The 12,554-nt window shown below is 39.9% G+C and overlaps 1 protein-coding gene across 1 annotated transcript in view; it reads right to left on the bottom strand.

Moving 5' to 3' along the window:
- Positions 1-12,554, bottom strand: part of RGS12 (regulator of G protein signaling 12) — a 442,017-nt gene that overhangs the window by 23,514 nt on the left and 405,949 nt on the right. Inside the window, exon 17 of the mRNA XM_069203485.1 lies at positions 10,758-11,372. Coding sequence (XP_069059586.1) covers positions 10,758-11,372 — 615 coding nt within the window. The remainder of the gene's footprint in view (positions 1-10,757; positions 11,373-12,554) is intronic.

Raw genomic sequence — 12,554 nt, forward strand, 5'->3', positions numbered from 1 at the left:
TGTATCTCCCGTTTCCTTCACAACCTTCTCAATACATGTAGTATTTTGGCCAGTTCTGAATGCATATTATTGTCAGAATGTAGGAGTGACACCTCACCTGGGGAAAGGTGAGAATCCTCACTAGGCTCCACAGCTGTCCAGCTTTTGCCTTTGATCGACTGAGCACCCTCTAGGTTAAAGAATTCTTCCTTGTGCCTCCTTCTGCCATCCCAGATGTTTAGGGTAGCTCCTACATCAATATTTCACTACAACATTCCGTCCAGTAGGGCCCAGTAAACAAGCCCCTCCAGAAAAACCAGCGCACCACCTCACCCATTGAATCAGCAATAATGGGCACAGTTAGGCCACCTGGGGTCAAGTACATCATCTGTCGGCAGTATCTCAACCTGCCATGTGTTCTAGGCCACATCATAAGGGTACTTCCATAGCCCTGGAAGAGCTGCGGCGCTCAGGAAGTTTTACTTTCCCCTGTCTTGAAAGCTTGCTTTGGATTGGTGCTGCCCAGGACATCAAGACTCTCACTCCCTGCACTGGTGAAACACAGAGGTTGTCATCACCAAACGTCTTACTTGCACAGGTGCGTGCCAAGGCACCACTGTTAATTTCGCATCAACATCCCACCACAAAGAACCTCTGGATTCAGATATAAAGCCCTCACTGTAACACCAGGTGAGGCAGTAGTGCATTGCCGACTCCCAGCTGATCTCCAGTAGTTTAGAAGCCCTGGGAAAGACATTTGCAAACCGAATTTCAGGCCCTCAGGAGAAGAATTCAGACGGCGCTGCTAATTTGTTCACCAACCAGCCCCACCCTCTGCCAGGCGTCTTTAGAACTGGCAAGAACTTTCTCTTGTCACACTCAAGGTCTGCCTCCAAAAGACATTTGTCTTCAATGAGGGAAGGGAGAATTTCTCTATGTTCAGTGAGAATCACAATGTGTATATTGATTTTATCACCTGATCTGCACTGTTTTGTCATTGCCTGAACGAGTTTGCCTTTACCAGACAGGTACACACGTATCACCGGCTGCCTCCTTGTGCTCCTGATCCCTGAACAGTGTGGATTTACTGTTGTCCCATAGGTCGGCAGAAGCTTGGAGTGCCTCATCTGAAACAGCCTCTTGCCTGGAGCGCGGCAATTGCTTTCACAGTGTCATTATCCTTCTTCATTTACTGTTACTGCAATGATTCATCCACCACTGCCCTAAATACTGTCCTCCCTGAAGGCCACGTTGAGGACATTGCTTAAACTTTACGTGTAAAACCAGAGATCCTAAGCCAAGCATGCCTCCTTAATATGGTACATGTGCATAGCTTGTATGCAGAATTCAGAGAAGATTTTAGACACGTTCATGGTTGTCGTCCATTCTTGGATGACTGTCTTTGTCATCTTGTCTATCTGATCATGTAAGTATTGAGTTAGCCTCTCAATATCATCCTGTTGTTGGTGGCTAAACCTGCTGAGAGATAATCTGGGGACAAGGGTGATGGGTAGGAGTCAATTTCCTCCTCCAGTGAGTCTGCCTCCCCATCCTATTCTATATCGTCCTCCTCATGTGAGCCCTCTTCTTCTTGGAGTTTGCCATCTTCATCATAAAAATTATACTGTTGCTCCTTATGTCATTCTGGCATTACAGGGAAAGCATATTGATCTATCGTCATCATATCATTGGTTCTCTTTCTGGAGTCTTAAATAATATTCTATAGGACTTTAAAGGTTCAAAGTTGTTTTGCAGCCACGCTGCCATTCCTGCCTCAAGATGACACTTTTGCTTTTCCTCCTTTTTAAAGGGGATGGTGTTTGTTTCCCTTTGTTAGTTTCCTTCCTCCGATCCTCTTTGACAGTCAAAACTGAGTGTGAAGGTTTGTACCCACTGGTATCTTTGGTTTCTAACACTGTCAATACTTAAACAGGGAGTGCGGAGCATGGGTAGGTGATGACAAGCTCTCGGATCTACAAGCAAATTAACACATTTGCTGGATCACGAATGCCCGTCGTTATCCCTCTGGGGCCCATCCTTTAATTTGAGGAAGGATTCTGTTCCATATATACACCACATAGTCTAAAGTGACAGTGAGGATTAGGTATGATTTTTTTCTAGGTCCTGATGAATCGCACTTAGATCTTTACGATTAGCTTAGCGAGAAACATGTTGACCTTTACATGATAGGCAGTGTAGGGACTTCCAACTCTGCCCTCTGCAAGCCAACCCCTAGATAATAGGGCACTTGACACAACACCATATATGAGTTAAGAAACATAGGAATTACTCTAACTTTCCCCTAAACTGATTTGTTTTTACAGAGGTTCACATTCTCAAATAAGATTCATCATATGGTTCCTCTAGTCAATTTTAATAGGTTAATTCCACCAATCCCACATTATTGCATCCACTACCAGCAAAGATTTCAAAAAGAACTCCGGCAAAGAGCCCCCCTGAGGGGTCCGTCAGGCATTGCAGTGCCGGCCTGACGAGGAGCAAAGTCTGATGATGTAGCATGTCACCGAATGGTGAGAGAGGGCTCTTGTTCCCAATCCTGAACACTCAGGGAGCTATTGGTTCCTCCCCGACCGGGTAGAGATGAATCACCTTCACTGTGGAACTGTGCATCTGTCTTTTTGTTAATTGTATGAGAGCATTACGCACAGGACTATTAATAAAATCTCCCATTTGATCAGCCCTTCTCTTATTGTTTTGGCAATACTTAAACTACTGTGATTTGCTTGTCTCTCAATCTGCTTTTTTTGGCTCGGACACAGAAAGATGATGCTGCAGAGAGAGTACGCGTTTTTGGCATTGCAAAAACTTTTATTGGCATATTTTCTAATAAATCTATGGTCTCTAAATCCACTGATGCCAAATCCCTGGTGTTACTTTTTTGCTGCTCTCACTGTGCCTGTTTTGTTTCCTCTAACATTTCCGATTCGTTATCTGACAAGCCCATGCCTTACAGGGATATATGGTGCGCTTGTGACAGCATATAAAAATAGCAGTGGTGTTTTTCTCTCCTGGCAGAAAGGCCTTGCACATCTTAAACCCCTTGGACTTATGGTCCTTTTGAAGGTACAGAGAGCAAACGCTATGGATGGCCTTCTGTGCTCATATAGGACAACAATTTGAGCAGAATCTAAAAAGGAAAAACGTGTTTTGGACCGCTCCTGGGTGTTAAAACTCAGAAGAAACCCAGGAGGAGTCTTCAGGCCCAACCATGCATTTTCCAATCCAACTCCTCCCTATCAACGCTCTCCTCCAACAACCATTTGCAATGCAATAGGTCTCGCATTTGCTTGAGTTAGAGCTATTGGCATTATAAATTCATAACTGGACTTTTCTTGCTACATAAATTGGTCAACTGTGCCTCATAATTTCATCTTTTCCTGCCATATAATTCCAGTGGCCCTGCATATAACTAAAACACTTCCATTAACCTTTTTCATCTGTCTGCAGCAAAATATGAAAATGTTGGTATTTAGCATCCTAATTTACATCTGCCATGCTAATTCAAATAGAATGCCACTTTCATCACACCACCATCAGAGTTGCTGGTTGGCTAAAACAATTTCCCCCAAAAAGACACAAGACAAACAGAGGAGAATTAAACTAGAAGGGTGACCCAAACATATCAAAAGTGTTCAAACAGTCATAGTGTAATAAGGATGTTAAGTTGGCCTGAATTTTGGTCATAACTGTAATAAGGAGAGATTATTAGAACATATACAATTATCATATAAACCTTTAGCAGAAATAAACTTTTGGCATTAGTCTTTAATGCTCAAAACAGCCTCCACAGGGCACCATAAAAATATTATTTGTAAGAAACATGGTCATGTAACCATAATGTTAGCCCCTAAAGGGCATAACCCCATGAAAAAAATGAGAAAGTAATGTAGTGTAACCATATACTTGTCCACAGAGGGTGTTTTTAGGGCTAGCAGGCCTACTGCAATGATATTACAAACAAGGCCTTTAAAACAAAACTTCTCCGAGCTGTAAAACAAATGTTCTAGCCATGAGAAAGCTTACAATACACTTAATGGTGGGAGGGGTTATTATTTTGGGGTCCCCACCAACCTAGAGTGGGGACTTTGAGATGAAGAAGACAGAAGGAGCGTTTTAAAGGTGGTCCCATTGTCCTAGGACCACCACAGGCTGAGTTATGAGCAAAATTGTGTAAAGGTAATGCCCTGCAAAGCACTATGGGGCACATTTCCGTGCCACAAATATTTTAGTATGTAGATATGACTGTGATGCGTAGAACAGCCCCTAGAGAGCACCACAATTACAATAGCATTTGTAAGAAACATAGTCATGTAACTATATAGTTAGCCCCTATAGGGCATAGCCACACAAAAATAAAATGTCAATAAATAATGCAGTGTAGCCATATATTTAGCCCCTAGATCAGACATTTTCAGGGATGGCTGGCATACAGCAATAATATTACAAATAAGGACCATAAAACAACTTTTCCCAACTGGTGGGAGGGGTTATCATTTTGGGGTCCCCACTAATCTAGTTTGGGGACCCAGAGATGATCCGACAGAAAGAGCACATTGTTGTGAAGATTTTGGTGGTGGTCCCAATGCCCTAGAACCACCACAGGCTGAGTTATGAGCAAAAATGTTTTGTAAAAGTAATGCTGTGCAAAGCATTATGGGGCAAATGTCCTCAGTGCAGTAAATATTGTAGTATTGGCTCTCCTGCTGTGCCGGAATAGCCATTTTTGCTTTGAGGATTTCTGTTTTAAGTAAACCATTTACCGATTTCAAGTGTTTTAAGGTGAGAGCCACAAGAAATTACTCTGATTAGGTAACTGTGAACTATGTGACCAGCGCTCCAATACCGCCGATCGAGTTCACGCTGTTGTGCCTCTTTGCGCTGTGAGCGCAATGGCCACTATGCAACACAAAGTGGAGAGACCAAAGAAAAAAGTAGCCCATGCCAAAGTATATCAGCAATCGTTCAATAATTCATGCAACAGGGGCAGTCTGCAAGGCATGACAAAAACAGCCTCAAGGCCGGACAAATATAAAGCATTTACCCAATAACATCAAGTGAGTTTTGAAAGGCAAGCCCAGGAACGAATGAAAGTGATGGGCGTGGTCAAAAGCCTACAATACTTACAACAGGTCAAAGAGCTTGCGCGCTCGACCTAAAAACATGTTTTTTATTTTTCAGTGTGGCTCTACTACTCAAGAGTCTTATCAATTCATTGCAGAATTTTGATGATTGTTGGCTCTCTGAAAGTTTCTGTTGTGCTGCACCAATTCTTGAGTTAGGCTTTGAGCAAGTGGTCTTAACACTGCTTCAAATCGAATGACTGAAAATAATCTAAAGATGGCGACTAAGTATAGGGGATTTGTATGCATATGTTAATCCTATTGGGTCAGTATGACTCCGCCTTTGGATGATGCCCAAAAGAAAAAAGGTAGGAAACTGGACCAAACCGCTAAATGGCAAAAAAATGCATAGAATATGGATCCAGAAGAGATTCACACTGCAAACTGTTCATTATTCAAGTCCAATTCTCCCTCATTACATTTCTTACTTCAATAGGAGCCAGAACTCCACTTGCCCACTCAAGAATATTTTAGATTTTGTTATATGTTCCTCTCTTAGAAACATGAGGCCCTCTTCCTGTGTTGACTAACAAACCAGTATACAAAATGTGATCAAAGGCCTCTGGAGATGGGGGTTGGTTGTAAGGACTGTGACAGTGAAAATTGGGAATCTGGAGTAATGATTATTATTGGTATATAACCAGAGTATTAATAACCTCTTTGCCTGTCTTTCTCATCACTGTTGACACTTAATGGCCCTTTTGGAGGTTCTGGTTTGGAACCATCTACGATTCAACAAACAACATTTTCTTAAGACTACTGAGGTTCACATGGTAGTGAGCACACAGGTTTAGTGTCTACAGTAAGTCATGGAAAGCCAAGGTGAATTTTAATATCCTTACTCGTGTATAGTTGGGGGCTACATTATTTCATATGACAATTGGAGAGTTCTACTTACCAATGGAGTATCATATTGACCCGGGTCAGGTTTAAGTAGGATAGTCAGCTCTGTTTTCTCATTCTGATACTTTTCTTTCTGCTATTGACAGTACAAAAGCAGGATTACGAATGCCAGAATAGATGCACTGAAAAAGGAGACTCTCTCTCCAGTGCAAATGAACAGAGGTACTGTGACGTCACTATTAGCTTGTCATAAATACTGATAAGTGAGTAGCAGCCTAATTGTTTAATTAGAGGAGCGTTCTGACGTCAGAATTATCTGATAAGATAGACAGGATAGCCTTTCCAACACCAGTCGAACACAGAAGATGTAAGCTGAACAGAAATTAAACAAAACATAATCTGGCATTTCACACTCTAGAAACACTGGCGTAAACATTATTAGCAACAGTTAATATGATAGGCCAATCACAGTACTAATGGTGATAAACAAACAATGCCACATTGTGAAGCGCACAGCTATAAACTGTAATTGTGGCAGTGCATTCAATATAATTTGCTCTATATTTTTTATTGTTTCCTTGTTCAATGGTTCAGCCCTTACAAAATGTTCCTCCTCCCTGCTGCTCACCTACCCTCAACATTAGTGTCTGAAATTATCTTCCTCTGAATGAGCTGGTTCTACCTCCGTATTAATTGTGTGCTGCTCATCACAGTTGCTGGGGAGTTGGGTTTGTGGCATTCACACTACCTTTGAAGAGAATTAATCACACAAGTCAGTATATAAAACGCTGTTCTGAGGTGCACAGGATTTGCCTGGCCTGTAGTACACATCACTATTATCACAGTGCTGTGGACATAAGAGAAAAAAGCAATTTAAAGAGGGAAGCTGCGGAATACTCATGGGTAAGAGTAGGTAAAAAAATTAGGATACACAAAATACAAACTTGGTTACAGCCCAATTACCAAGCATTAGCAGTGCCAATAGGTCTGACTTTAAAGGAATATTTAGGTAATGCGAAGCACTACAAACGGATAGCATGGGAAACGTTATGTATTCGTATGTAAGCAAACAACTTAAGAATTATATTTTTGTCGTTTAAAATGTTAGCAGTTGTACTGACAAGCCAGACCTAAAATTCCATGTATGCGGACTGCCCTCCTCCCTTGGCATCTGAATAAACAAAGTGATCAAAGCTGTGGGGAGGGCAAACACTTTTTAAAAAATCGAAGCACACAACCTCTGCCCAATAAAAATATACTCCCGGATCCTAACGTGGGTGGAACCAAAGGCCCTCTTCTGGTGATTCTGATCAGGCCAGTCCATAAAAATGTAACCTTACTCCCGAAGCCCACACGATGTCCGAAAGCCCACGGAAACCAGTCAAGATTTCAGTTGATCATTTTCCTTGATAATACTAGAACAGACTAATATATTAACTCAAAACAGTTTGCAGAACAAGCGTATACCTCATGAGATATAATCATGTTTTGTTTCACAGTAGGCTGAAGCACAGAACTGGCCCTTTGTTTAGCAGAAGAGGGAGGGTCTGGATCACTAGAGCTTAGACCTGTGCAGAGCTTAATGCAATTGATCAGTGTTTAACACAATCAATCATAAGATTCTGTTGGCAAGACCCATCCAGATTAGCCTTCAAGAACACAGCCCTTTGGTGGATGAAATCCTTATTCTCAGGAAACAGGAAGTTCAAATCTTTCTGTTCATCCTATAAATCCAGGGAATGACCAGCAAGGTGCCTCAGCATTCCATGTAGTCTGCCACTGGTTTCATTTTTTTGCTCTTTGATTACTAAAACGGATAAAATGTTGTAAAATATTTTCTTACAAATACATGAATGCCACTCAGAATCTTTTGAGCCCAAATAATCGCATCACAGGACAAAAAAATATATTCACATTTTCATCCACTTCCACAGACCCCTAAAACCTCACCCATTACCTGTAGTTATTAATAGCAGAAGTTCATATGTGGAGTAGCATAGTCTTCACCCAAAAACAAACGGATCTGACAGACATAAAAGATGGCACAACACAACCACATTCAGCATTATTAATACTGCATGTTAGGGCAAATTTCCAATGTCTAACAACAAAGTCAGAAACAGAATTTAAAAAACTTCACAAATGAGGGTTCCTTTTGACTATGCAACGTAACGTTGAGGTGAGACACCTAAGCCTCCCAATGACATTGCACAATGTGTTGAAGAAATTTACATTTTTCCCCAAAAAATTTCAGAGGCTTAACTTACAAAGGAAAGTCGATTTGACGAACACCTCAAACTGAGTAACTTTTAGTTTGACTAGTAGAAGTTACAATATATTAAAATTGTTAGGTATGCCAAATTACAACATTAACATTGGGAGTGTTAACTTTCTTGTCTGAATTGCATTCAGTTCGGGTAAAGAAACATTTGAGATGGCACACATGTATAAAAACGTTTTCTGTAAGGAGAGTGCAGGAAAGAAAGTGCAAAACCAGTCAAATATCTAAATCTAAGGTTTATTGCATCGGAAAGAAATGAGCACAATGCAAGTAAAATGTCTACAAAAAGACATCTACAAAGTAAAGAGTGGAAAGGCAAATCTACAGTTCAGTGGTTAGAAAGGAATATACAGCATGCATCAAGTTAACAAAAAAGGATTGCTTATTTTGTGCACATTTTTATCAGGTCTTCAGGTATTCCACACCTTGCGTTTTTTATCTTAGGGGCACGAGAGCATCATTTTGAACGTCATAAAGTGACATGTGTTGGTAATGGAGGTGTGGAACCTAAAGGATATTCACAGTACTCTGCACGAAATGCCTTAGGTATAGATTTAAAATAGCTACACATCTATTGGTTAATTGCTAATCCAATGAGAACACAGGTTTCGAGGCTCTAAGGCCAACAAAAACATGTCACTGATGCTATATGTATGCTGATGTTGGCCTACCCTGCAAGGGCTTGCCTCTCAGTTGCATAAGTGTGAAATACCTTTCGGCGACCTATAAACCCAAGTACAGATTTCAAACTGTAATATACACAACATGCATGCATGCATGACTTATGCTCATTTAACTGCACATCTAAGGTCGAAGATTAATCATACGTGTAGAATACTATACACTGATTATATAATGCACACAGGATCACAGGAAGGAGAATTAGGAAAAGGTCATTACAACAGTAATTTTTAGCAGGTAATCAGAGGAAAGTCATGACAAGTCATCACCAGCATATCTAATACAGTACAGACAAGAAATGGCCGACTTAACAGTAAAATGTTAATGTCAGGCAACTGCATTTATGAATAACAGGAAAAGATTTGATCACAGAAATGTCACCATTATTTAATGTCGAGATGTAAAAATAAGTGTCATGATTGCAGTAAAAATATATATTTTTTAAATACATTCATAAATGGATCTGGCAATTTTGGCTATAAATTGTATCTTTCCCATTGATAAATGTACTGTACGTTTGTGTCTAAAGTACCAAAAAGTTTAGTGTGTTAGTGGTATGTCTAATCACTAATGTACTGAAAGAAAGAAGTGCCAGTAAATTAACACATGACCCATTATCACTGCTGCAACCAAATTGTTGCAAAATGTGGCCTGCATTAACTGCTTGAGAGGTAAAAGCTCGGAGCCTGACTAAATCACAAGTTCCATAATTCTTCATGTTATTGCCATGTCTATGAGTGACAAAATTAACAGTCTAAAAAGTTCTATAAACTATTTTGGAAGCACATATATACTGCTTTACATAATAGTGTAAAAAAACTATACGGTACAGCAAACCCACATGTCTATGTGCAAAATATGAGCATTAGTTCTCCACAGGTTCAAAGGCAACCTTAATTAATATGACAGTCACGAGATGACAAATGCAGTTGCCATGGGCTAATATGCTATAAGTTATGGGGTATGGTAATTCTGTTTTTTCAAAATGTGACCTCAATACAACGTTCAAGATATTAAGCCCCGGTTTCTGAAGCTCTGTTACCAATAAAGATCCTTAATAGTGTGCTGGAGGCAAATTATAGGACCCCATCTTTAATGTGAATTCAAACATTTTGTAAAAGCTTGCCATGTGCATAGCTACATCTTCTTCACATAACTGAAGGCCTTACAACCGGCTCAGTTACTACTCCTGTTCAAACCACATATACTTTACCATTTCAAATGTGCTCTATCTTTTGATATTCCTTCCACAGGAATAACCAGTATCGAAGAGAATTAAAACGCATTTCAGAGACTATGATTCACAGTGAACAATCATACCTCAACTAACAACATAGTTTTTGTACAGGTCAGCGTGTTAAAGTGAGGTGCACCAAACCTAGGATTATGGAAAGTAGAAAGATTCGATCTGGGAGTACCTATAAAATGATGGACACAGCAGAGTTTCCCACTTTGTGCCAATGATGGATCTCTTTAAGGTGGAGTCCACCACACTAACTGCTCACTGATCAAAAGATTATTTACTTAAAAGAAAACCCTTCTTTTAGTGTTTAGTAAAAATACTATGTAAAGCAAAGTCTACCATGTACAAAACATTTTACAAGGCAACTGTGTATAAACTTTGCCCATTGTCGTAAAAAAATAAGTCTATTTTATAAGGCTACTCAAACCTGTTTGAATCATACAAAAATAAACCATAGCTCTCATACAAAATCAAACGTAAGGTGCAAATAAAGGACCACAGAGAAAACGGGTGCAAATGCTGCTACTGTACAAACTGAAGGGATCATCAAAAAAATAAAGCCACACAAAATATTAAAATCTAAAAATACCTGATGTAGATCTTTGACATCCTGAAAGATTCTTATTATCTGCTAATGGGCTTGGGGGTGGATAGTTGGCTTCTACTAATTTACTGAGATTTGAAGGTGGAGTTGGCGGTGGTGGCAGTAAAGTGCTATTAGGGCTAGTAATATCTCCTTCAGCCACAAGGGTTAAGTCTGCTATATTGTCATCATCTATTGTCTGTATATTTTCTGTCTGAAAGTCTCTGGAATGCCTTTCCCACCTTGGCGTAGTGGATTCCTGTAAGTGTGGAATGGGCGACAAAGGTACACTGAAGGGAGCGCTGTGAGTCTTCTTGTTGGGGGGCAACAAAGCAGTCTTTTCTCTTTTTCCCGTGTGACCCAGTCTTGTTGTGGAATATTCAGTACAGTTCTGTGAAGATTCAAGCTTTCCATGCTGCTGTGTTAACTGTGTTGTCCTGTCTTTGGGATCATTTTTTATAAGCCTCTTGTTACTGGTCTTGGAATCTGATGGTGTAGAAGAAGTTGGCTCACCAGGAACTAACCGCAGAAATTCTGGTAGAACAAGGTCTTCCTTTCGAAGTAAACCACGCTGATCCTCTGCTCTGTTACTCTGAGCTTTAGATATTAATTCAAAAAATTCTAACAGGAAACAAAGTTTAACGATTAGTGTTTGCTTCGGTTTCTCAAAATGATTTCAATACAGTTGTCATAAAATAAATGTAGGCAATAACAATGAATTAAATAATGTCAATAGAACCCTTGTTGCTTAAGAACGTGCGAGTTCTACCTTCTTTTGCAAGTAGCCACTACTCCCATATGTTTCAATAACACCCTCGAAGTTTAGGGTAGGTAGAAATGAAGAAAACGTTACCAACATGTAACAAAAAAAAAGTTGATTATATAGCACACATAAAAAACATAAGATCTATTAACAAATATGCCCCAAACAGAATAATGAGCGACCTTTTTTGACAAGACAAACCAGATGTCCTATTATTTGAATGCCATCCACTATGTGCACCAACAGTTGGTGATATATAACACTCAAAGGAGGAATATCATGAAATAATGCAACTACTTAGGACAGTAACTGCTGTTTAAAATGTCATATCTAATTTTTTTCAAAGGTTCAAGTAGCGTGACTAGCCCTGATTGCGTGTGAATTCTTTGGCCCTTAAAATTACATGTCACTTAGGAGAAAACTCACTTACATGAGGTTATGGCATCCACACGTTATAAGAGCAAAACTTTGACCAGAGAGGCATACTACAAGTGGTTCCAAAGCGTTCATTGTTCTTTGGGCTAACTCACTCATATATGCACCTTACTAGTTTCCAAGTAGGACTATTTGCACCTTCAAAAAACTTGCTGCGTGTGGAGGCCACATAGGATTAAGGACTCTATAGAAAGCTACCTTTGATAGCTTTGAAATAGATCTTGCCAGTTCATAATCCAATTTTATCATGTGATTGTCATTATCAGTATCACATTCAGTAGCATCTCTACTGGTCAAACCGGGAAACCATTAATCTCCAGCACACTTTAACATGCCCATGTATCGCAAAGGCTACAAGAGGGCTCAGTATAAAAAAAACTAAGAAAAGGAGAGGATTCTGGCCATGGTACGGAACTGGTGCTGGCAGTGTTTTTCCACTGTTATTTTCGTTAAACAAACACTTTTTATGCCAAACACACACACAAAAAAAGAAATAAACACACAAAGTTTTAGAGCACTGTGCACCTTTCTCATTTTCTGGTTAAGGACATCACAGTGGATGTGGGAAACAACCAATTCAATGCACTTTCCAACATGAAGCTAAT

The sequence above is a fragment of the Pleurodeles waltl genome, chromosome 1_2, assembly GCF_031143425.1.
Source record: "Pleurodeles waltl isolate 20211129_DDA chromosome 1_2, aPleWal1.hap1.20221129, whole genome shotgun sequence".
Classification (NCBI taxonomy): Eukaryota; Metazoa; Chordata; class Amphibia; order Caudata; family Salamandridae; genus Pleurodeles; species Pleurodeles waltl.